The sequence below is a fragment of the Mobula hypostoma genome, chromosome 10, assembly GCF_963921235.1.
Source record: "Mobula hypostoma chromosome 10, sMobHyp1.1, whole genome shotgun sequence".
Lineage (NCBI taxonomy): Eukaryota > Metazoa > Chordata > Chondrichthyes > Myliobatiformes > Myliobatidae > Mobula > Mobula hypostoma.
The window spans coordinates 10,875,440-10,901,368 of NC_086106.1; the positions used below are offsets into that span (position 1 = coordinate 10,875,440).

Genomic DNA, 25,929 nt, shown 5'->3' on the forward strand with positions numbered 1-25,929 from the left:
GCGCACTAGCACCTGAGCTCAGGGTTCTGTAGCCTTCTCCAGAGCTCCATGGTCTGGAGGGGGCTGCGTTGGTGGACGAGGATCAGGTCGACATAGGTGCACGGGTTCTCCCGGTGCTTGGCCTCAATGTCGAAGGTCCTGAAACCCTGGTGGTGCAGGGGGCTGATCCCCAGCGCGCTGAAGCACATGCCGGTGAAGACATCGTCGATGGGGTAGAAAGGAATGTAGTGCGAGACCTCGTAGAGCAACCGGACCAGGCTGCCCGAATAAAGGAACCCCCCACCCCCAGCGTACGCTGGGTAGGCTCCGTCGTAGAACGACATGGGGACACTGTACTTGTTCTTCGCGTCACGCAGAGGGCTGGCGTTCATGATCGTCTGTCCAACGTAGAGCTGCTTGCTTTGGTTTTTGTCCAGCGACTGGAGGAAATCCAGTAAAGCAGGGGTGTTCAGGAAAATGTCATCGTCCCCCTTGAATACGTACTGGACAGAGGGGCAGTGGGCAGTGGCCCACTTGAGGAACAGATTGTCCTTCAGAGTGAGGTTGAACAGGGTGTCCTTGAACTCCCACTGGAGGATATCTCCGTGGAGGTGGTCCTCGTAGCTCAGCAGCTGCTGCAGGTCGGGCCCCTGGCCCAGGTCGGAAGTGGAGCCCACCAGGAAGACGGTGCGGACGCCGACCCCCCTGACGCTCGCCTCCCTGCCCCAGGTGACGCGGATGGCCTGCCTCCGGTCGAAGTTGGCCGCCCTGGACTTGACGGCCAGCAGCAGGAAGACCCCGCCACTGCACTTGTCCCTGTGGTTGATCCTCTGGGGGTGATCCCTGCAGCTCACGTAGTACGCAAAGTCCCGGTGCGCCTCAGAGTAGGTATGCACGTCGGGGATCTCGGCCCCCAGGCTGGTCAGGTTGCACTTCTGCGGCGGGAGGTATTCGGTAGCACCTCGGCGACGAAGCTCCTCCAACTTTTGGAACAACTGGTGCTGCCTTTGGTTCCAGAAGCTCTTCTTCACCGGGATGAAGCCCCTGTACGCCGCGGAAATGTTCAGCAGAGGGATGGAGGCCCGGGCGGCGGGAAGGCGGGCGTCCGAGGCATTCTTGGACGAGTTGTGGCTCTCCCCTGTGAGCTGATGCAGGAAATTGGGACTTGCGGTCAGGAGGAAGTTCAGAAGTGCATATCCCGTCACTGCCAGCACCCCGATCCGTAACCGGGAAAATCTCATTTCCCCGTCTGTGCCCTGGAGGAGGGAAAGGAGATCTGTGAAACGCTAACAACGGGAATTCTGCAGATGCTGGAAATTCAAGCAACACACATAAAAGTTGCTGGTGAATGCAGCAGGCCAGGCAGCATCTCTAGGAAGAGGTACAGTCGATATTTTGGGCCGAGACCCTTCGTCAGGACTAACTGAAGGAAGAGCTAGTAAGAGATTTGAAAGTGGGAGGGGGAGGGGGAGAACCAAAATGATAGGAGAAGACAGGAGGGGGAGGGATGGAGCCAAGAGCTGGACAGGTGATTGGCAAAAGGGATATGAGAGGATCATGGGACAGGAGGTCCGGGAAGAAAGACGGGGGGGGGGTGACCCAGAGGATGGGCAACAGGTATATTCAGAGGGACAGAGGGAGAAAAAGGAGAGTGAGAGAAAGAATGTGTGTATAAAAATAAGTAACAGATGGGGTACGAGGGGGAGGTGGGGCCTTAGCGGAAGTTAGAGAAGTCGATGTTCATGCCATCAGGTTGGAGGCTACCCAGACGGAATATAAGGTGTTGTTCCTCCAACCTGAGTGTGGCTTCATCTTTACAGTAGAGGAGGCCGTGGATAGACATGTCAGAATGGGAATGGGATGTGGAATTAAAATGTGTGGCCACTGGGAGATCCTGCTTTCTCTGGCGGACAGAGCGTAGGTGTTCAGCAAAGCGGTCTCCCAGTCTGTGTCGGGTCTCACCAATATATAAAAGGCCACATTGGGAGCACCGGACGCAGTATATCACCCCAGTCGACTCACAGGTGAAGTGATGCCTCACCTGGAAGGACTGTTTGGGGCCCTGTAAGGGAGGAAGTATAAGGGCATGTGTAGCACTTGTTCCGCTTACACGGATAAGTGCCAGGAGGGAGATCAGTGGGGAGGGATGGGGGGGACGAATGGACAAGGGAGTCGCGTAGGGAGCGATCCCTGCGGAATGCAGGGGGGGGGGAGGGAAAGATGTGCTTAGTGGTGGGATCTGTGAAACGCTGCTCCTTTCAAAAGTGGTGTACATTTAAATAAAATTTAATTTTTAAAAAAAATGGCACACAAAAGGGGCAAATAATAAACCGGGTGTTCACAACCTGGGGTCTACAGACCCCTCAGTTAATGGTGGGGGTCCATGGTATAAAAAGGGTTAGGAACCCATGTCATAAACACAACAGATTCTGCAGAAATCCAGAGCAACACACACACGCACACACACACACACACACACACACACACGCACGCACGCACACGTAAAATGGTGGAGGAACTCAGCAGGTCAGGCAGCATCTATGGAGAGGAATAAAGAGCTGACTTCTGGGGCTGAGACCTTTCACTCTATGTATCAGGGAGCTTCACGGAAACAACCACCAAGCAAATGCTTCACCCCCCCAGCCCATGAGAGGCAGGGCAACTGATGTTTCAGCAGGCAGAATTTTGAGAGGAAGTTTAATGGACAAAGAGTTGACAGGTTGACTCAATCTTCCTGAGGAGATTAGACAAGGATCTCCCCCATCCGCCGCCCCCACTTCTTAACTGAATGTTACAGGAGCACCTTTGAGAACGTCCTGACAAGTTGTGTCTGCATCTGGTTCGGGAGCAGCCGAGCATCGGACCAGTAGTCCCTACAAAGGACTGTGAGAACAGCCGAGAGGATCGTAGGGGTCTCCCTACCATCCATCGGGGACATTTATCAAGAGCGTTGCGTACGCAGGGCCCTTAGTATTATCCAGGATCCCACACATCCATCCAGCATCCTCTTTGACTTTCTACCATCAGGCAGGAGACTCCAATGTGTAAAGACAAGAACGGTCAGGATGGGAAACAGCTTCATCGCTCAGGCCATTTGGCTTCTGAACTCCCTGTTGCATCGCACTCGAACTGTCACCGGTCAATCTGTTCTGTACCTCACAATATTTAATTTATGCACTTTATTTATTTACGCGTGATCTATCTGTAGATGTCGTGTTATGCGTAATACTCTGCTTTACACACTGGTCTGGAGAAACGTTGTCTCGTTTGACAGTATACGTGTACAGTATCTAGTTAAATGACAATAAACTTGACTTGACTAGATACACTAAAGCAGATACCACAGATAAAGCAGAAGGTTATCAAATTACCAGGGGAGTGAGCAATTTCAAATTCCTGGGTGTCAACATCTCTGAGGATCTGACCTGGTCCCAACATATCGATGCAGCTATAGAGAAGGCAAGACAGCCGCTATACTGCAATGCCCTGAGCTGTAACAGTGTGACGCTGACTATTACACTTCTGTGGCGCTTTCCTAGCTAGGATGAACGCACTCGGCCTTGGTAAACTAGAGGGCACAGGTTTACGCAGAGAGCGTGCTGCTCCTCTCCGTGTCTTGTGGCGCACCGGGCAGTGGCTTCGCTGTTCCTTTAGCCTCTGTCTGGTGTTTCTTTTTCACGACTCTTGACGCTCAATTCCAACTCGGCCGCTCAGCCCAGCGCGGGTGGAAAGCACGCGGGGGGGTGGGGGGGGGGGCGGCCGGATTCGAACCCGGGACCACTGGCCTCGAAGCCCGGTGCAGCCGCTACGCCACCGGCTGGCTACTCGGAGGAGCGTCTTCGTCACGCTGAGGGCGGGACAGGCTGTCAGAGGAAGTGGTTGAGGCATTTACAATAGCTCTCAGAAGTTCTCGAGCTAAGGGCAGGGATAGAACAGGTCTAAGTAGGTTACCGGCCAAACAGTGGGCACGGAGGTCAGCCTGTTTCGCGATGTTACTCTCAGTTAGGGATTTGTGCTGCCTGAAGGTATAACTGCCTTACGTTAACCAATGCTTGAATGATTCAGCTTCCTTGCCCTCTGCCATCAAATGTTTCATAAGACGTTGGAGGCCTAATTTGGAGTATCGTGTGCAGTTTTGGTCACCTACCTACAGGAAAGATGTACACAAGGCTGAAGGAGTGCAGAGAAAATTTACAAGGTTTCTGCCGGGTTTGGAGAATCTGAGTTATAATGGACGGCTGAATAGGTTTGGGCTTTCTTCCTTGCAACAGAGAAGATTGAGGAGAGATTTGATAGAGGCATCCAAAATTGTGAGGGGTGTAGGTAGGGTAAATGCAAGCAGGCTTTTTCCAGTGGGATTTGGTGGGACTACAACCAGAGGTCAAGGGTTAAGGGTGAAAGGCCAGAATTTTAAGGGGAACATGAGGGGAAGCTTCTTCACTCAGAGTGTGGAACGAGCTGCCAGTGTAAGTGGTGCATGTGAGCTCGTTTTCAATGTTTAAGAGAAGTTTGAATAGTTTGGATAGTTTAAGAGAAGTTTGGCCAATGCAAGTGGTGCATACGAGCTTGATTTCAGTGCTTAAGAGAAGTTTGGATGGTTTGGATAGTTTAAGAGAAGTTTGGCCAATGCAAGTGGTGTATGCGAGCTTGATTTCAGTGTTTAAGAGAAGTTTGGATAGTTTAAGAGAAGTTTGGCCAATGCAAGTGGTGTATGCAAGCTTGATTTCAGTGTTTAAGAGAAGTTTGGATAGTTTAAGAGAAGTTTGGCCAATGCAAGTGGTGTATACGAGCTTGATTTCAGTGTTTAAGAGAAGTTTGGATGGTTTGGATAGTTTAAGAGAAGTTTGGCCAATGCAAGTGGTGTATGCGAGCTTGATTTCAGTGTTTAAGAGTAGTTTGGATGGGTACATGGATAGGAGGGGAGTTTGGATGGGTACATGGATAGGAGGGGAGTGGACACCGATGGACCGGGTACAGGTCAATGGGAGGAGGCAGTTTAAATGGTCTCAGACTATACTAGATGGGCTGAAGGACCTGTTTCTGCATCACAAAGGTCTCTGAGCCACGGGCTACTCTTGGGGACACGGACTGAGACACACACACACACACACACCAAGAATGGCAGGCGTCACTGTCTCGCTGAAGCATGGGCTTGGTCTGCCTAGAAGCTCGTTCACCGCCCAGCACAAGGAGACGTCTGTAAGGGAGGCTGCTGACTGACATAGTCCAAGCTGCTGGAGTACGGGGGGGGGCGGAGGGTACATGCTGAGTGGCACACTGAAAATGCAAAAGCCCGGTGGGGAACAGACTTAGTCTTAACTCCTTCCACGACTCAACATGGAGGGCTCGAGTCAGAATCAGAATCAGAATCAGGTTTATTATCACCGGCATGTGACGTGATAGTTGTTAACTTAGCAGCAGCAGTTCAATGCAATATATAGTACAGCAGAGAGAGAAAAATAATAAATAAATCAATAATAAATAAACAAGTAAGTCAATTACGTATATTGAATAGATTTTTTAAAATGTGCAAAAACAGAAATGCTGTATATTAAAAAAAGTGAGGTAGTGTCCAAAGCTTCAATGTCCATTTAGGAATCGGATGGCAGAGGGGAAGAAGCTGTTCCTGAATCGCTGAGTGTGTGCCTTCAGGCTTCTGTACCTCCTTCCTGGTGGTAACAGTGAGAAAAATTCATGCCCTGGGTGCTGGAGGTCCTTAATAATGGACGCTGCCTTTCTGAGACACCGCTCCCTAAAGATGTCCTGGGTACTTTGTAGGCTAGTACCCAAGATGGAGCTGACTAGATTTACAACCCTCTGCAGCTTCTTTTGGTCCTGTGCAGTAGCCCCTCCATACCAGACAGTGATGCAGCCTGTCAGAATGCTCTCCACAGTACATCTATACAAATTTTTGAGTGTACTTGTTGAATGCCAAATCTTTTCAAACTCCTAATAAAGTATAGCCGCTGCCTTGCCTTCATTATGACTGCACCAATATGTTGGGACCAGGTTAGATCCTCAGAGATCTTGACATCCAGGAACTTGAAGTTGTTCACTCTCTCCACTTCTGATCCCTCTATGAGGATTGGTGTGTGTTCCTTCATCTTACCCTTCCTGAAGTCCACAATCAGCTCTTTCGTCTTACTGACGTTGAGTGCCAGGTTGTTGCCACGGCACGATTCCACTAGTTGGCATATCTCACTCCCTCATCACCACCTGAGATTCTACCAACAATGTCATAGTCATAGTCATACTTTATTGATCCTGGGGGAAATTGGTTTTCATTACAGTTGCACCATAAATAATAAATTGTAATGAAACCATAAATAGTTAAATAGCAATATGTAAATTATGCCAGTAAATTATGAAATAAGTCCAGGACCAGCCTATTGGCTCAGGGTGTCTGACCCTCCAAGGGAGGAGTTGTAAAGTTTGATGGCCACAGGCAGGAATGACTTCCTATGACGCTCTGTGTTGCATCTCAGTGGAATGAGTCTCTGGCTGAATGTACCCCTGTGCCCAACCAGTACATTATGTAGTGGATGGGAGACATTGTCCAAGATGGCATGCAACTTGGACAGCATCCTCTTTTCAGACACCACCGTCAGAGAGTCCAGTTCCATCCCCACAACATCACTGGCCTTACGAAATGAGTTTGTTGATTCTGTTGTTGTCTGCTACCCTCAGCCTGCTGCCCCAGCACACAACAGCAAACATGATAGCACTGGCCACCACAGACTCGTAGAACATCCTCAGCATCGTCCGGCAGATGTTAAAGGACCTCAGTCTCCTCAGGAAATGGTTGCATCATCAGCAAATTTAGAGATGGTATTTGAGCTATGCCTAGCCACACAGTCATATGTATACAGAGAGTAGAGCAGTGGGCCAGTGAAGGAGTGGAGCTTTGAGGCTTTGACTCGAGTGGCGGAGGACAAGCTTGCTCGCAGTTAGTTTTTACAATGTCTCCTGAGACGGTGATGTGCCTCTCATGTGAGATGTGGCAGTCTTGGGGGAACTCCCCTCTCCCGCAGTCACATCTGCCAGAAGTGCATACGGCTAGGCCATATGGAAGACCATGTAAGGAATCTGGAGCAGCAGCTGGATGACCTTCGACTCATAAGGGAGAATGAGGCAGTCATAGATGAGAGCTACAGGGAGGCAGTCACACCTAGGCTGTCGGAAGCAGGTCGTTGGGTGACAGTCAGAGGGGGGAAAGCGAAGGTGAGCAGACAGGTAGTGCAGAGCACCCCTGTAGCCATTCCCTTGAATAATAAGTTTAGCATCCTGGATACTGTTGGCGGGGACGACCGACTAGGTGTGAGCCACGGTGGCAGGGCCTCCGGCACTGAGGCTGACCCTGTGGTGCAGAAGGGTGGGACGGAGAAGAGAAGAGCCATCACCATTAGAGACTCTATAGTCAGGGGAGCAGACAGGAGATTTTGTGGACGTGAGAAGGACACCCGCATGGTTTGTTGCCTCCCAGGTGCCAGGGTCCGGGATGTCTCTGACCGGGTACACGACATCCTGGTACGAGAGGGAAAGCAACCAGAAGTCGTGATACATGTTGGGACCAACGACATAGGCAGGAAGAGGGATGAGGTCCTGAAGTGTGAGTTTCAGGAACTAGGCAGAAGGCTGAAGAACAGGACCTCAAGGGTGGCATTCTCAGGATTGCTGCCAGTGCTACGTGACAGTGATGGTAAGAATTGGAGGAGATGGCAGTTGAATGCGTGACTGAGGAGTTGGTGCAGGGAGCAGGGTTTTAGATTTTTAGATCATTGGGATCTCTTCTGGGGAAGGTGGAACCTGTACAGATTGGATGGGTTGCACCTGAACTTGAGGGGGAGCAATATCCTTGCAGGTAGGTTTGCTAGCATGGTTCGGGAGGTTTTAAACTAATTTGCAAGGGGGATAGACAATAGGCAATAGGTGCAGGAGTAGGCCATTCGGCCCTTCGAGCCAGCACCACCATTCACTGTGATCATGGCTGATCATCCACAATCAGTACCCCGTTCCTGCCTTCTCCCCATATCCCTCGACTCTGCTATCTTTAATAGCTCTATCTAACTCTTTTTTGAAAGAATCCAGAGACTTGGCCTCCACAGCCTTCTGGGGCAGAGCATTCCATATATCCACCACTCTCTGGGTGAAAAAGTTTTTCCTTAACTCCATTCTAAATGGCCTACCCCTTATTCTTAAACTGTGGCCTCTGGCTCTGGACTCAGGGAACGTGCTTCCTGCCTGCAGCATGTCCAATCCCTTAATAATCTTATATGTTTCAATAAGATCCCCTCTCAGCCTTCTAAATTCCAGAGTATACAAGCCCAGTCGCTCCAATCTTTCAACTATAGTTACTATTCTATAGATTTGCTGGGTATGCCCGCAGGAGAATGAATCTCAGGGTTGGAGATAGTATGTACTTTGATAATAAAAATTTACTTTGAACTTATATCTGTCAAATCAACAACGCTGGATTCAAGGTCCCACACACCCCAGACATTCTCTCTGCTTGCCTCTCCAATTCTATCTTGCTCTTATCAGACTCTTCAATCATCCTATTGTACGATAAGGTGGACTCCGACCTCACAGCCTACCTCGTTATGGTCTCGCAATTTATCGTGTATTGCACTGGCCTCCCTCAGTCGCTGTGATACTTTATTGTGCATTGTTATTGTTTTACCCTCAGTGCACCGTGTGACGATCTGATCTGTGTGGACAATGTGTAAGACCAGCTTCTCACTGTATCTCGGTAAACACAGTTCTTATACACACACACACTGCCTTGTAATTCCGCTGTCGCTGCACTGAGTGTGAGCTCTTCAATGTCCTCCTCTGCCCACCGCGGGGTATTCTCATAAACCAAGGGTCCTAAACCAAGCTGGTTATTCTCGAGCCCGGGGTATTCTCATGATGGGTCCTATACACGGCTGAATATCCCATTTCTTTAGTAATGGCGATGTGTAAGTGTGTATATATTGTTTGCATATTGTACTTAATGTAGGTCCTTCTGTTTATTTTGTATTATGAATGTAACTGCATTGTGGGGTGCATCATAATCTGATCCATGTGTAGTCTTAAGCTAGCTTTGTGGGTAATTAAATTAAATATTAAATATGGTATGTCCTGGTGCCCAATACACAGGGTGGGGGTGAGTGTGTCTGTGTGACAGAGAGAGATAGAGAGAGAGACAGTGAGAGGGAGAAAGAGGAACAGGGGGGAGAGGGGGAGAGCAGCAGAGACGGGGGGAGAGGGGAGAGAGGGGGAGAGAGGGGGAGAGAGGGGGAGAGAGGGGGAGAGAGGGGGAGAGAGGGGGAGAGAGGGGGAGAGAGGGGGAGAGAGGGGGAGAGAGGGGGAGAGAGGGATATTGATTGATTGATTGGCAGGAGCTCACACTGGCCAAATTAGTACAGAGGTATTATTGTGTTTTCTGCTAGATATCTTTTTGTAATTATTGGCAGTTTTTTTTTCACTACTTCTGCTAATTTTTGTAAGTTTGATTTTTGACACGCCTCTCAACCTTGCACGAAAGTACTAAGCAACTCCAGCCATGTTTTCCCTTGGTCATGCCCCACGTGTCTAACAATGTGATGACAATAAACCAACACCAATACTAAGAACATAAAGAGCTCCTCCTGGACAACACAGCAAGCCCAGTTGCCTTGACTCACTACCGTTTGATATACAATGACCCGGCCGACTGAGAAGTCGGGGTTCCTCTTCTGTATATTTTTTTTATTGTTATCAACGCCAAACTTTCATAAGCTTTTGGAAGGAAACAAAAGTGGCCTCACTCACTCCTCACAGAGATCACCAACTCAGTGAAGCATCTTGGCCGAGAGACGTACTGAACCTCGGTGCAGCCAGCATCAGGGCCTGGCGGGAAAGGAGTGCAGCCTAGGCTCCCTCTACCGCCGGACACTGAGGGGGCAAAGTCTGAGGAAGAAGTCCCTCAAACATCAGAATTGTCTGTCATCCCAGGAGGACACATGAGAGAACACTACCTCAACACGGCGCAAATGTACATACACTCAGTGGCCACTTTATTAGGTACTCTTGCTCGTTAATATCAAATATCTAATCAGCCAATCACGCGGCAGCAACTCAATGCATAAAAGCACGCAGACATGGTCAAGAGGTTCGGTTGTAGTTCAGACTAAACATCAGAATAGGGGAAAAAGTCTGATCTAGCAACACACATAAAAGTTTCTGGTGAACGCAGCAGGCCAGGCAGCATCTCTAGGAAGGGGTACAGTCGACGTTTCGGGCCGAGACCCTTCGTCTGAAAGAAGAGCTAGTAAGAGATTTGAAAGTGGGAGGGGGAGGGGTACCCCATCCATTATTTATTTATATACACACATTCTTTCTCTCTCTCTCCTTTTCCTCCCTCTGTCCCTCTCACTATACCCCTTGCCCATCCTCTGGGATTTTTCTCCCCCCTCCCCCTTTTCTTTCTCCCCAGGCCTCCTGTCCCATGATCCTCTCATATCCCTTTTATCAATCACCTGTCCAGCTCTTGGCTCCATCCCTCCCCCTCCTGTCTTCTCCTATCATTTCAGATCTCCCCCACCCCCTCCCACTTTCAAATCTCTTACTAGCTCTTCCTTCAGTTAATCCTGACGAAGGATCTCGGCCCGAAACGTAGACTGTACCTCTTCCTAGAGATGCTGCCTGGCCTGCTGCATTCACCAGCAACTTTTATGTGTGTTGCTTGAATTTCCAGCATCTGCAGAATTCCTCGTGAGAAGTGTGATCTAAGTGATTTTGACCATGGAACGACTGTTGGTGCCAGATGGGGTGATTTGAGTATCTCCCAGAAACTACTGATCTCCTGCGATATTCATGCAGAACAGTCTCTAGAGTTTACAGAGAATAGTGCAAAACACTAAAAAAAAACAGTGAGCAGCAGTTCTCTGGTTGAAAATGCCTTGTTAATGCAAGAGGTCAGGGGAGAATGGCCAGACTGGTTCAAGCTGACAGGAGGGTGACAGTAGCTCAAATAACCATGTGTTACAACAGTGGTGTGCAGAACAGCATCTCTGAACGCACAACACATCAAACCTACGGCAGTAGAAGACCAGGACCACTTCATTAGGTACAGGAGGAGCACTAGTAAACTGAACAATACTGTGAATATACAGACAGCCTTTCTGTACAAGGTTTTGAAACAAATAAAAGTTTATTTTTGAATATTAAACAAAACTGACTGTCCAATACCCTATCTGAGAGAAACAGAGACAGACAGTCAGTGTTGTGGGCAGTAGGAAGGGAGAAGGGGAGGGGGGGTAAGGGAGAAGGGGAGGGGATAAGAGAGGAAGGGATGGGGAAGGGAGAACGGGAGAGGGAAGGGAGGAGGGGGAGAGGGAAGAGAGAAGGGGGAGAGGGAAGGGGAGAGGGCAAGGGAGAAGGGAGGAGGGGAGGAGGAAGGGAGGAGGGGAGGGGGGAGGAAGGGAGAAAGGGAGGGGGAGGAAGGGAGAAAGGGAGGGGGAGGAAGGGAGAACGGGAGAGGGAAGGGAGGAGGGGGAGAGGGGAAGAGAGAAGGGGGAGAGGGGAAGGGAGGAGAGGGGGATGGGAGGGAGAAGAGAGGAGAGGAGGAGGAAGGGGGGAGGGGAGGGGGAGGAAGGGGGGAGGGGAGGGGGAGGAAGGGAGGAGGGGAGGGGGAGGAAGGGAGGAGGGGAGGGGGAGGAAGGGAGGAGGGGAGGGGGGAGGAAGGGAGAAAGGGAGGGGGGAGGAAGGGAGAAGGGGAGGGGGAGGAAGGGGAGAGTGGAGGAAGGGGGAAGGGGAGAGGGGAGGAAGGGGGAAGGGGAGAGGGGGAGAGGGGGAAGGGAGAAGGGAGAAGGGGGAAGGGGGAAGGGGGAAGGGGGAAGGGGAGGAAGGGGAGAGGGGAGGAAGGGGAGGGGGGAGGAAGGGGAGGGGAAGGGGAGGGGGAGGAAGGGGAGGGGGAGGAAGGGGAGGGGGAGGAAGGGGAGGGGGAGGAAGGGGAGAGTGGAGGAAGGGGGAAGGGGAGAGGGGAGGAAGGGGAGAGGGGAGGAAGGGAGAGGGGAGGAAGGGGAGAGGGGAGAGGGGGGGGAGAGGAAGGGAGAAGGGAGAAGGGGGGAAGGGGGAAGGGGAGAGGGGAGAGGGGAGGAAGGGGAGGGGGAGGAAGGGGAGGGGGAGGAAGGGGAGGGGAGGAAGGGGGAAGGGGAGAGGGGAGAGGGGGGAAGGGAGAAGGGGAGAGGGGGGAAGGGGGAAGGGGAGGAAGGGGAGAGGGGAGGAAGGGGGAAGGGGAGAGGGGAGGAAGGGGGAAGGGGAGAGGGGAGGAAGGGGGAAGGGGAGGGGGAGGAAGGGGGAAGGGGAGGGGGAGGAAGGGGGAAGGGGAGGGGGAGGAAGGGGGGAGGGGAGGAAGGGGGAAGGGGGAGGAAGGGGGAAGGGGGAGGAAGGGGGAAGGGGAGAGGGGAGGAAGGGGGAGGGGAGGAAGGGGGAGGGGAGGAAGGGGGAGGGGAGGAAGGGGGAGGGGAGGAAGGGGAGGGGAGGAAGGGGAGGGGAGGAAGGGGGAGGGGAGGAAGGGGGAGGGGAGGAAGGGAGGAAGGGGGAAGGGGAGAGGGAGGAAGGGGGAAGGGGAGGGGGAGGAAGGGGGAAGGGGAGAGGGGAGGAAGGGGGAAGGGGAGAGGGGAGGAAGGGGGAAGGGGAGAGGGGAGGAAGGGGCAAGGGGAGAGGGGAGGAAGGGGGAAGGGGAGGGGGGAGGAAGGGGGAAGGGGAGAGGGGAGGAAGGGAAGGAGAGAGGGGAGGAAGGGGGAAGGGGAGAGGGGAGGAAGGGGGGAAGGGGAGAGGGGAGGAAGGGGGAAGGGGAGAGGGGAGGAAGGGGGAAGGGGAGAGGGGAGGAAGGGGGAAGGGGAGAGGGGAGGAAGGGGGAAGGGGAGAGGGGAGGAAGGGAAGGAGAGAGGGGAGGAAGGGGGAAGGGGAGAGGGGAGGAAGGGGGGGAAGGGGAGAGGGGAGGAAGGGGGAAGGGGAGAGGGGAGGAAGGGGGAAGGGGAGAGGGGAGGAAGGGGGGAAGGGGAGGGGGGAGGAAGGGAGAAAGGGAGGGGGGAGGAAGGGAGAACGGGAGAGGGAAAGGAGGAGGGGGAGAGGGGAAGAGAGAAGGGGGAGAGGGAAGGGGGAGAGGGGAAGGGAGAAGAGGAGAGGGGGATGGGAGGATGGGAGGGAGAAGAGAGGAGGGGAGGAGGAAGGGGGAGGGGAGGGGGAGGAAGGGAGGAGGGGAGGGGGAGGAAGGGAGGAGGGGAGGGGGAGGAAGGGGGGAGGGAGAAGGGGGGAAAGGGGGAAGGGGAGAGGGGAGAGGGGAGGAAGGGGAGGGGGGAGGAAGGGGAGGGGGAGGAAGGGGAGGGGAGGAAGGGGAGGGGAGGAAGGGGAGGGGAGGAAGGGGAGGGGAGGAAGGGGAGGGGAGGAAGGGGAGGGGGAGGAAGGGGGAAGGGGAGAGGGGGAGAGGGGGGAAGGGAGAAGGGGAGAGGGGGGAAGGGGGAAGGGGAGGAAGGGGAGAGGGGAGGAAGGGAGAAGGGGGAAGGGGGAAGGGGGAAGGGGAAGGGGGAAGGGGGAAGGGGGAAGGGGAGGAAGGGGAGAGGGGAGGAAGGGGAGGGGGGAGGAAGGGGAGGGGGAGGAAGGGGAGGAAGGGGAGGGGGAGGAAGGGGAGGGGGAGGAAGGGGAGGGGGAGGAAGGGGAGGGGGAGGAAGGGGAGGGGGAGGAAGGGGAGAGTGGAGGAAGGGGGAAGGGGAGAGGGGAGGAAGGGGAGAGGGGAGGAAGGGGAGAGGGGAGGAAGGGGAGAGGGGAGGAAGGGGAGAGGGGGAGAGGAAGGGGAGAGGGGGAGAGGAAGGGAGAAGGGAGAAGGGGGGAAGGGGGAAGGGGAGAGGGGAGAGGGGAGGAAGGGGAGGGGGAGGAAGGGGAGGGGGAGGAAGGGGAGGGGAGGAAGGGGAGGGGGAGGAAGGGGGAAGGGGAGAGGGGAGAGGGGGGAAGGGAGAAGGGGAGAGGGGGGAAGGGGGAAGGGGAGGAAGGGGAGAGGGGAGGAAGGGGGAAGGGGAGAGGGGAGGAAGGGGGAAGGGGAGAGGGGAGGAAGGGGGAAGGGGGGAGGGGAGGAAGGGGGAAGGGGAGGGGGAGGAAGGGGGAAGGGGAGGAAGGGGGGAGGGGGAGGAAGGGGGAAGGGGAGAGGGGAGGAAGGGGAGGGGAGGAAGGGGGAGGGGAGGAAGGGGGAGGGGAGGAAGGGAGGAAGGGGGAAGGGGAGAGGGAGGAAGGGGGAAGGGGAGGGGGAGGAAGGGGGAAGGGGAGGAAGGGGGAAGGGGAGAGGGGAGGAAGGGGGGAAGGGGAGAGGGGAGGAAGGGGGAAGGGGAGAGGGGAGGAAGGGGGAAGGGGAGAGGGGAGGAAGGGAAGGAGAGAGGGGAGGAAGGGGGAAGGGGGGAGGGGAGGAAGGGGGGGGAAGGGGAGAGGGGAGGAAGGGGGAAGGGGAGAGGGGAGGAAGGGGGAAGGGGAGAGGGGAGGAAGGGGGGGAAGGGGAGGGGGGAGGAAGGGAGAAAGGGAGGGGGGAGGAAGGGAGAAAGGGAGGGGGGAGGACGGGAGAACGGGAGAGGGAAAGGAGGAGGGGGAGAGGGGAAGAGAGAAGGGGAGAGGGAAGGGGGAGAGGGGAAGGGAGAAGAGGAGAGGGGCAGGGGAGGCTGGGAGGGAGAAGAGAGGAGCGGAGGAGGAAGGGGGAGGGGAGGGGGAGGAAGGGAGGAGGGGAGGGGGAGGAAGGGAGGAGGGGAGGGGAGGAAGGGGGAAGGGGAGGGGGAGGAAGGGGGAAGGGGAGGAAGGGGGAAGGGGAGGGGGAGAAAGGGGAGGGGGAGGAAGGGGAGGGGGAGGAAGGGGAGGGGGAGGAAGGGGGAAGGGGAGGGGGAGGAAGGGGGAAGGGGAGAGGGGAGGAAGGGGAGGGAGGAAGGGAGGAAGGGGGAAGGGGAGGGGGAGGAAGGGGAGAGGGGAGGAAGGGGAGAGGGGAGGAAGGGGAGAGTGGAGGAAGGGGAGAGGGGGAGAGGAAGGGAGAAGGGAGAAGGGGGGAAGGGGGAAGGGAGAAGGGGAGAGGGGGGAAGGGGGAAGGGGAGGAAGGGGAGAGGGGAGGAAGGGGAAGGGGAGAGGGGAGGAAGGGGAAGGGGAGAGGGGAGGAAGGGGGAAGGGGAGAGGGGAGGAAGGGGGACGGGGAGAGGGGAGGAAGGGGGACGGGGAGGAAGGGGGAAGGGGAGGGGGAGGAAGGGGGAAGGGGAGGAAGGGGGAAGGGGAGGGGGAGAAAGGGGAGGGGGAGGAAGGGGGAAGGGGAGAGGGGAGGAAGGGGAGGGGAGGAAGGGGAGGGGAGGAAGGGGAGGGGGAGGAAGGGGAGGGGGAGGAAGGGGAGAGGGGAGGAAGGGGAGAGGGGAGGAAGGGGAGAGGGGAGGAAGGGGAGAGGGGGAGAGGAAGGGAGAAGGGAGAAGGGGGGAAGGGGGAAGGGGAGAGGGGAGGGGGAGGAAGGGGGAAGGGGAGAGGGGAGGAAGGGGGAAGGGGAGAGGGGAGGAAGGGGGAGAGGGGAGGAAGGGGGAAGGGGAGAGGGGAGGAAGGGGGAAGGGGAGAGGGGAGGAAGGGGGAAGGGGAGAGGGGAGGAAGGGGGAAGGGGAGAGGGGAGGAAGGGAAGGAGAGAGGGGAGGAAGGGGGAAGGGGGAGGGGAGGAAGGGGGGGAAGGGGAGAGGGGAGGAAGGGGGAAGGGGAGAGGGGAGGAAGGGGGAAGGGGAGAGGGGAGGAAGGGGGGAAGGGGAGGGGGGAGGAAGGGAGAAAGGGAGGGGGGAGGAAGGGAGAAAGGGAGGGGGGAGGAAGGGAGAACGGGAGAGGGAAAGGAGGAGGGGGAGAGGGGAAGAGAGAAGGGGAGAGGGAAGGGGGAGAGGGGAAGGGAGAAGAGGAGAGGGGGATGGGAGGATGGGAGGGAGAAGAGAGGAGGGGAGGAGGAAGGGGGAGGGGAGGGGGAGGAAGGGAGGAGGGGAGGGGGAGGAAGGGAGGAGGGGAGGGGGAGGAAGGGAGGAGGGGAGGGGGAGGAAGGGAGGAGGGGAGGGGGAGGAAGGGAGAAAGGGAGGGGGGAGGAAGGGAGAAGGGGAGGGGGAGGAAGGGGAGAGTGGAGGAAGGGGGAAGGGGAGAGGGGAGGAAGGGGGAAGGGGAGAGGGGGAGAGGGGGAAGGGAGAAGGGAGAAGGGAGAAGGGAGAAGGGGGAAGGGGGAAGGGGGAAGGGGGAAGGGGGAAGGGGGAAGGGGGAAGGGGGAAGGGGGAAGGGGGAAGGGGAGGAAGGGGAGAGGGGAGGAAGGGGAGAGGGGAGGAAGGGGAGAGGGGAGGAAGGGGGAAGGGGAGAGGGGAGGAAGGGGAGAGGGGAGGAAGGGGAGAGGGGAGGAAGGGGAGAGGGGGAGAGGAAGGGAGAAGGGAGAAGGGGGGAAGGGGGAAGGGGAGAGGGGAGAGGGGAGGAAGGGGAGGGGGGAGGAAGGGGAGGGGGAGGAAGGGGAGGGGGGGAAGGGGAGGGGAGGAAGGGGAGGGGAGGAAGGGGAGGGGAGGAAGGGGAGGGGGAGGAAGGGGGAAGGGGAGGGGAGGAAGGGGAGGGGGAGGAAGGGGGAAGGGGAGAGGGGGAGAGGGGGGAAGGGAGAAGGGGAGAGGGGGAAGGGGAGGAAGGGGAGAGGGGAGGAAGGGGAAGGGGAGAGGGGAGGAAGGGGAAGGGGAGAGGGGAGGAAGGGGGAAGGGGAGAGGGGAGGAAGGGGGAAGGGGAGGAAGGGGGAAGGGGGGAGGGGAGGAAGGGGAAGGGGAGGGGGAGGAAGGGGGAAGCGGAGGAAGGGGGAAGGGGAGGGGGAGAAAGGGGAGGGGGAGGAAGGGGGAAGGGGAGGGGGAGGAAGGGGGAAGGGGAGAGGGGAGGAAGGGGAGGGGAGGAAGGGAGGAGGGGGAAGGGGAGGGGGGGAAGGGGAGAGGGGAGGAAGGGGAGAGGGGAGGAAGGGGAGAGGGGAGGAAGGGGAGAGGGGAGGAAGGGGAGAGGGGGAGAGGAAGGGAGAAGGGAGAAGGGGGGAAGGGGAAGGGAGAAGGGGAGAGGGGGGAAGGGGGAAGGGGGAAGGGGAGGAAGGGGAGAGGGGAGGAAGGGGAAGGGGAGAGGGGAGGAAGGGGAAGGGGAGAGGGGAGGAAGGGGGAAGGGGAGAGGGGAGGAAGGGGGAAGGGGAGAGGGGAGGAAGGGGGAAGGGGAGGAAGGGGGAAGGGGAGGGGGAGGAAGGGGGAAGGGGAGGAAGGGGGAAGGGGAGGGGGAGAAAGGGGAGGGGGAGGAAGGGGAAGGGGAGGGGGAGGAAGGGGGAAGGGGAGAGGGGAGGAAGGGGAGGGGAGGAAGGGGAGGGGGAGGAAGGGGAGAGTGGAGGAAGGGGGAAGGGGAGAGGGGAGGAAGGGGAGAGGGGAGGAAGGGGAGAGGGGAGGAAGGGGAGAGGGGAGGAAGGGGAGAGGGGGAGAGGAAGGGAGAAGGGAGAAGGGGGGAAGGGGGAAGGGGAGAGGGGAGGGGGAGGAAGGGGGAAGGGGAGAGGGGAGGAAGGGGGAAGGGGAGAGGGGAGGAAGGGGGGAAGGGGAGAGGGGAGGAAGGGGGAAGGGGAGAGGGGAGGAAGGGGGAAGGGGAGAGGGGAGGAAGGGGGAAGGGGAGAGGGGAGGAAGGGGGAAGGGGAGAGGGGAGGAAGGGAAGGAGAGAGGGGAGGAAGGGGGAAGGGGAGAGGGGAGGAAGGGGGGAAGGGGAGAGGGGAGGAAGGGGGAAGGGGAGAGGGGAGGAAGGGGGAAGGGGAGAGGGGAGGAAGGGGGGGAAGGGGAGAGGGGAGGAAGGGGGAAGGGGAGAGGGGAGGAAGGGGGGGAAGGGGAGAGGGGAGGAAGGGGGAAGGGGAGAGGGGAGGAAGGGGCAAATATGCAGATCATTAAAGGTAGCCCAACAGGTTGATAAAATTCCCCAATAGTATGCTTTCCCAATGGAATATAACAAACACACAAAATTCTGGCCATCCGGAGCAACGCACCCCAGAATCTGGAGGAAGTCAGCAGGTGACGCAGCCGCCGACATTTCGGGCCGAGACCTTTCTTCAGGGTTGCAGAGGAAGAGGGGAGAAGACAGAGTAAGAAGCTGGAGGGAGTGAAGGAGCAGAGGCAGCAAGGGGGATGAAGTAAGAAGCTGGGAGGTGATAGGTGATAAAGGTGAGGGTGCAAGAAGGAATAGTCTGATAGGAGAGAGCATTGGACCTTGGGAGAAAGGCACCAGAGACAGGCGAGAAGAGAAGGGGTGGGAGGGCAGTCTGAATGGGGACACTAATTAGAACATTAGATGTAGGAGCAGAATCAGGCCATTCGGCCCATTGAATCTGCTACACCATTTCATCCTGGCTGATCATTTCCAATCTCCTGCCTTCTTTCCCGTATCCCTTCATGCCCGACCAATCAAGAACCTATCAACCTCTGCCTTGAATATACATAAAGACTTGGCCTCCACAGCTGCCCGTGTAACAAATTCCACAGATTCACCACTCTCTGGCTAAACAAGTTCCTCCTCATCTCCGTTCTATTCTGAGGCTGTGCCCTCTGGTCGTAGACTCCCCCACCATAGGAAACATCCTCCCCACATCCACTCTATCGAGGCCTTTCAACATCGGATAGGTTCCAGGTTCCAGTCAGATCCCCACTCCCCACCTCATTCTTCTGAGCTCCAGTGAGTACACACCCACAGCCATCAATCGGCCCTCGTGGCAAATCTTCCTTGTGAACCTCCTACGTACCCTCCCAAATGGCAGCACATCCTTTCTGAGGTGAGGGGCCCAAGTGAGCTCACGATACTCCAAGTGAGGCCTCACAATAGTCCTTGGGGGCTTGCATGGTTGGGGGCGGGGAGGGGAGGGATTGATGCTTTTGCTGGAGCCGGGCAGCGGGCAGGGGGGAAAGAGTTAATGTTTTTGCCCCCATTTGTGCGTGGGAGGGTGAAGGAGGGGCTTTGGGGCTCTAATGGTTTTCTGTCATTCATTGTGGTGTTTTTTTTCCTGTTTTGTGGATGTCTGTGAAGAGTAAGAATTTCAGGCTGTATACTGTATACATTCTCTGATATTGAAGCTTAAAGTGGACCGGCTACAGCAACAGAAGACGATATGCATACATAAATATATTCAGTGGCTGCTTTATTGGGAGGTAGCTAATGAAATCGCCATCACTGAGTGTATGTTGTAAATTCACCAAATTATTCAAAGAAGGGTTAACAAATAATGTAGATAGAAAGCTGGGCGTTGTTTCCTTAATCTAAAAGGAAGCAGGTTTGCAACAATAATGCAATTGATATTTCAGGGACTCCAGTGTAAAATCATCATATTGCCTTACAATGGAGGTGAGAAGACTGCAACTAGCGGGGCACTGTCTAAGCCACCCCAAGCTACCTGCCAGCCTAGTCATCATACGGGAGCCCAAGCACGGGAGGATGAACCCTGGGCCCCCTCCCAAGACTATGGTCAACACGCTCCTACAAGACAGCGGCGCGGCTAATGTAGATAAACTGAACACACTGATGAGGGAGAGGGAGAAGTGGAGAGTCCGTCATCGTGCCCGACGCCGGCCCCCTGGGCCTGAGTCGACATAGTAGTAGTAGTGTAAAATGGTGACAAAGCTAGTGAGTACGCCAAGTCCTGGTTATGCGACCTCTGACACCAAGCAGACAATCTCTGAAGAGTATTGATAATGACTGGGGTCACCCATCTTATAAAGATACTGCCCAGAAATGATTTCTGTAGAAAAATTTCCCAAGAACAATCACAGCCAAGACCATGATCGCCCACGTCATATGGCACAGCACATACTGAATGAACTACACACAAAGTGCTGGCAGAACTCAACAGATCAGGCAGCATTCATGAATCATCATTATGAAGGGTGTCGGTCCAAAACATCAACTGTTTATTCCTCTTCATAGATGTTACCTGACAATCAACACTGGTGCACCTCAAAGGTGTGTCCTTAGCCCACTGCTCTACTCTCTCTACACCCATGACTGTGTGACTAGGCACAGCTCAAACACCATCTATAAATTTGCTGATGATACAACCATTGTCAGCAGAATTTCAGATACTTTATAGTCGCCAAACAATTGATACTAAAACATACAATCATCATAGCAATATTTGATTCTGCGCTTCCCACTCCCTGGATTACAGATCGACAGTAAATATTAAAACTTTAAATTATAAATCATAAATAGAAAATAGAAAAATGGAAAGTAAGGTAGTGCAAAAAAACCGAGAGGCAGGTCCAGGTATTTGGAGGGTACGGCCCAGATCCGGGTCAGGATCCGTTCAGCTGTCTGATCACAGTTGGAAAGAAGCTGTTCCCAAATCTGGCCGTATGAGTCTTCAAGCTCCTGAGCCTTCTCCCGGAGGGAAGAGGGACGAAAAGTGTGTTGGCTGGGTGGGTCGTGTCCTTGATTATCCTGGCAGCACTGCTCCGACAGCGTGCGGTGTAAAGTGAGTCCAAGGACGGAAGATTGGTTTGTGTGATGTGCTGGGCCGTGTTCACGATCTTCTGCAGCTTCTTCCGGTCTTGGACAGGACAACTTCCATACCAGGTTGTGATGCACCCTAGAAGAATGCTTTCTATGGTGCATCTATAAAAATTAGCAAGGGTTTTAGGGGACAGGCCAAATTTCTTTGGTGACAAGAGGACGTACAGGAGGGAGACAGATCAGCTAGTTGAGTGGAGTCACAGTAACAACCTTGCACTCAACGTCAGTAAGACCAAAGAGCTGATTGTGGACTTCAAGAAGGGTAAGACGAGGGAACACACACCAATTCTCATAGAGGGATCAGAAGTGGAGACAGCGAGCAATTTCAAGTTCCTGGGGATCTATCCTGGGCCCAACATATCATTCAGCTACAAAGAAGGCAAGACAGTGGCTATACTTCATGAGGAGTTTGAGGAGATTTGGTGTGTCACCAAAGGCACTCGCAAATCTCTACAGAATTCATTCTAATTGGCTGCATTGCTGTCTGGTATTGGGGGGGGGGAGGAGGGGGTGAGGGCTAATGCACAGGATCAAGGTAAGCTGCAGAGAGCTGTGAACCCAGGCAGCTCCATCATGGGCACTGGCCTCCGCAGTAGCCAGGACATCTTCAAGGAGCGATGCCTCAAAAAGGCGACGTCCGTTATTATCCCCGACATTCCCTGTTCTCATTGCTACCATCAGGAAGGAGGTACAGAAGCCCGAAGACGCACACTCAGTGGTTCAGGAACAGCTTCTTCCCCCTTTGCTGTCTTGTTCCTGGACGGACGTTGAACCCATAAACACTACCTCACTACTTTTTTTAAAGTTTATACACCACTCAACTAGCTGATCGCTCTCACAAATAAGAGAAAGTCTGCAGGTGCTGGAAATCCGAGCAACGCATACAAAATGCCGGCGGAGCTCGGCGGGCCAGTAGTGAATCTGGCCCACTCCACCGCGGGTAAAGTCCTCCCCACATCTACACGGAGCGCTGTGGCAGGAAAGCAGCATCCAACATCAGGGACCCCCAACCCACAAGGTTATGCTCTCTTCTCGCTGTTGCCATCAGGGTGAAGATACAGGAATCACAGGACTCACGTCACCAAGTTCAGGAACGTTTATTACCCCTCAACCATCAGGATCTTGAACCAGAGGGGATAACTTCACTCGACCCATCACTGAACTGTCCCCACAACCTATGGACTCATTTTCAAAGAGTCTTCATTTCATATTCTCAATATTTATTGCTTATTTATATATTATTATTGTTGTTGTATTTTGTATTTGCAGTTTGTCCCGTTGGGTGCAGCCTTTCAATGATTCTATTGCGTTTTGTGGACCTAATGTGTATGCCCACATGATAATGAACCATGGCAGATCATGGTAGATATGCATTTTGATAAGAAATTTACTTTCAACTACGATGGGGTTCCTTGGGGGGAGGAAGGGGGGGAGAGAGAGGGAGGAGAGGTGGAGAGAAAGGGTGAGGGGGTGGAGAGGGTGAGAGAGGGGTGGGGGAGAGGAGGGAGGAGAAGGGGGACAGGGGAGGGTAGAGAGGGGAGGGAGGGGGGAGAGGGGGAGGGGGAGGGGGGAGAGTGGAGGGGAGACAGGGGAGGGAAGGGGGAGGGAGAGGGGGGACAGAGCAGGGTAGAGAGGATAAGCAGACTAGAGAGTCAGGGGTGTGTGTTTAGCCCACTCTCTCTATACCCATGACTTTATGGCTAGGCATAACTCAAATACCATCTATAAATTTGCAGACGATACAACCATTGTTGGTAGAATCTCAGCTGATGACGAGAGGGCGTACAGGAGTGAGATATGCCAACTAGTGGAGTGGTTTCGCAGGAACAACCTGGCACCCAACGTCAGTAAGATGAAAGAGCTGATTGTGGACTTCAGGAAGGGTAAGACGAAGGACAACCCTCATAGAGGGATCAGAAGTGGAGAGAGTGAGCAATTTCAAGTTTCTGGGTGTCAAGGTCTCTGAGGATCTAACCTGGTCCCAACTTTTAAAGAAGCTAAGACAGCAACTATACTTCATTAAGGGTTTGAAGATACTTGGCATGTCAACAAATACACTCAAAAACTTCTATAGTTGTACCGTGGGGAGCATTCTGACAGGTTGCATCACTGTCTGGTATGGAGGGGCTACTGCACAGGACCGAAAGAAGCTGCAGAAGGTTGTAAATCTAGTCGGCTCCATCTTGGGCACTAGCCTACAAAGTACCCAGGACATCTTTAGGGAGCGGTGTCTCAGAAAGGCAGCGTCCATTACTAAGGACTCCCGGCACCCAGGCCACGCCCTTTTCTCACTGTTACCATCAGGGAGGAGATACAGAAGCCTGAAGGCGCACACTCAGCGATTCAGGAACAACTTCTTCCCCTCTGCCATCTGATTCCTAAATGGACATTGAAACCTTGGACACTACCTCACTTTTTTTAATATACAGCATTTCTGTTTTGGCGCAATTTTTAAAATCTATTCAATATACGTAATTGACTTACTTGTTTATCTATTACTGTTTTATTTTATTTATTATTATTTCTCTCTCTCTCTCTGCTAGATTATGTATTGCATTGAACTGCTGCTGCTAAGTTAACAAATTTCAGGTCACGTGGTGGTGATAATAAACCTGATTCTGACTCGACCCCTCCACGTTGAGTCACGGAAAGAGTTCCGAAACGGAAATTGAACCCTTGGACATTCCCTCACTTTTTAAAAATATACAGTATTTCTGTTTATTGCATGTTTTTTAATATACATATACTGCAGACGGGCAGTGATTTGGCCACCACTGCCAGCCCACCAACTGGAGAGTGTGGTGCTTAAGGGTCGAAACACTCTGTGAATGTTGGGAACCAGCTGATGAGTAGCTCCTGGCTGAAGGCCACGGTTACCTCATGAGATAACTGGAGAATGCACCCTGACAGGTTTATCTAACAAGTAACAAGTAGTTGATTTACTTGTTTATTCATTATTACTATTTCTCTTCTAGATTATGTATTGCATTGAACTGCTGCTGCTAAGTTAACAAATTTCACGTCACATAATAAACCAGATTCTAATTTAAAAGAAAGTAGTCCGTTTCTCCTTAACAACCTCAACTCCCTGTGACTGACTACATCATTTTCACTATAGATGTCCACTCTCTGTACACTTCTATCCCCCATCAAGAAGGACTCAAAGTTCTTTAGTTCCTTTCCAACAAAAGAGCCAACCAGAGCCCCTCCACCACAACCCTCTTCCGTCTTGCAGATCTGGTCCTCACCCCCAACAATTTCTGCCTCAGCTCCTTCCGTCTTCTCCGAACCAGAGGGGGTCACCATGGGTACCCGCACGGGCCCCAGCTACGCCTGGCCTTCCTTTCGGCTATGTAGAAAATTCCATGTTCCAAGCCCTTTCCCGATAATGCTCCCCAACTCTTCCTGCGCGACACTGACAACTGCATTGGTGCTGCTTCATGCACCCATGCTGAGCTCATCAATTTCATCAACTTTGCCTCCAACTTCCACCCTGCCCTTAAATTCACTTGGTCCATCTCTGACACCTCCCTCGCCTTTCTCGATCTCTCTGTCTCCATCTCTGCAGGCAAACTGTCAACTGACATTTTTAATAAACCAACTGATTCCCATAACTACCTTGACCATACCTCTCTCCGCCCTGTCTTCTGTAAAAATGCTTTTTCCTTTTTCTCACTTTCATCATCTCCACCACCATCTGTTCCCAGGATGAGGTTTTCCTTTCCAGGACATCAGAGATGTCCGCCTTCTTCAAAGAATGGGATTTCCTTCCTCCACCATTAAGGCTGCCCTCACCCACACCTCCTCCGTTTCCTGGGCATCTGCGTTCACCCCATCTCCCACCAGGTTAACAGGGCTGGAGTTCCTCTTGTCTCCAGCCTCCACATCCAACACGTCACTCTCTGTAAATTCATGGGACCTTACCACCAAACACAGGGGGAGAGAGAGAGAGACAGAGAGTTTGTGTGGAGAGAGAGAAAGAGAGTTTGTGTGGAGAGAGAGAAAGAGAGTTTGTGTGGAGAGAGAGAAAGAGAGTTTGTGTGGAGAGAGAGGGGGAGACAGGCAGAGAGAGGGTGTGGAGAGGTGGAAAGAGAGAGAGAAAGAGAGTGAAAAAGACAGAGGGAGAGAGACAGAGAGAGGGAGTGGAGAGAGAAACAGAGGGAGAGAGACAGAGAGAGGGAGTGGAGAGAAACAGAGGGAGAGAGTAGAGAGAGACAGAGAGAGGGTGTAGAGAGAGAGAGAGGGGGGTCAGAGAGAGGGTGTGGAGAGGTGGAGAGAGAGAGAGAAAGAGAGAGAAAAAGACAGAGAGAGAGGGAGACAGAGAGAAAGAGGGAGAGAGAGAGACAGAGAGAGGGGGTCAGACAGAGGGTGTGAAGAGAGAGACAGAGAGGGTGTGAACAAAGAGAAGAACAGAAAGAGAGACAGAGAGAGGGTTGGAGAAAGAGTGGAGAGAGGGAGTGAGAGAACGTGCAGAGGAAGAGAGAAAAAGTACAGGAGAGAGAGAGTGTGAGGGCAGAGAGAAAGTGTGGAGAGAAAGAGAGTGAGAGAGAGAGTATGGGGAGAGCAGAGGGAGATAGTATGCGAGACAGGAGGGAGAGAGAGTGGAAAGGGAGTTTGTATAAAGGGCGAGTACAGAGAGAGAGAGAGAGAGAGAGAGAGAGAGAGAGAGAGAGAGAGAGAGAGAGAGAGAGAGAGAGAGAGAGAGAGAGAGAGAGAGAGAGAGAGAGAGAGTGTGTGTGTGTGTGTGTGTGTGTGTGTGTGTGTGTGTGTGTGTGTGTGTAGAAGAGAGAGTGTTTGTACACGGAGAGAGGGAGAGATTGTGTTTGTGTACGGGGCAGAGAGAGCACAGTGAGAAAAGAGGAGAGGGGAGGGAGGCTCCCACCCGAATGTCGGCGCCACCGAGAGCAGGATCGACCCCGCACCCCCGGAATCTGGGGATCTGCCCCGAGACTCGCCGCACCGCTAGCTCGCATCGTGTTTAGGAAGGAGTATGGGTGGAGAGCACAGGATGTGGTGACGGGGTGGGGGGGAGAGAGAATTCACGGGCGGGTGACAGGAGAGCTGTCGGGTGGGTGAGACGGCGGAGCTCCCTACCTCAGCGCCGAGCCCGAGGGACGATGCGGGAAGGGCGGCAGCTCCCCCCGGAATCGGGCCGTCCCCGTCCCCGTCCCGTCACGCGGCTCCGAGTCGCGAGTCCCGAGCCCAAGGGCGCCGCCGCCCCGTGTGGGAGCACTCGCGGGGAAGATCACCGAGTCCTCATCGCCAGTAAACGCTGCGTGCGGATCCGGTTCAGTCACCTCCGCCCAGTCCGAACGTCCCGCTGCCGCTGACTCACACACACACGCAGTTCAGGTATCAGACGGGGACGGGAATCTCTCTCTCTCTCTCTCTCTTGCTCCCTCCCGCCAACGTCACTTTAAC

At 54.5% G+C, this 25,929-nt stretch overlaps 1 protein-coding gene across 1 annotated transcript; it reads right to left on the reverse strand.

Moving 5' to 3' along the window:
- Nucleotides 1–25,929, reverse strand: LOC134352650 (N-acetyllactosaminide beta-1,3-N-acetylglucosaminyltransferase 2-like). The gene is made up of 2 exons (XM_063059985.1): nucleotides 25,603–25,929; nucleotides 1–1,235 (listed from the first exon to the last, which is right to left on the reverse strand). Exon 2 carries the CDS (start codon nucleotides 1,218–1,220, stop codon nucleotides 6–8), a length of 1,215 nt encoding a protein of 404 aa, XP_062916055.1. The 5' UTR covers nucleotides 1,221–1,235; nucleotides 25,603–25,929; the 3' UTR covers nucleotides 1–5.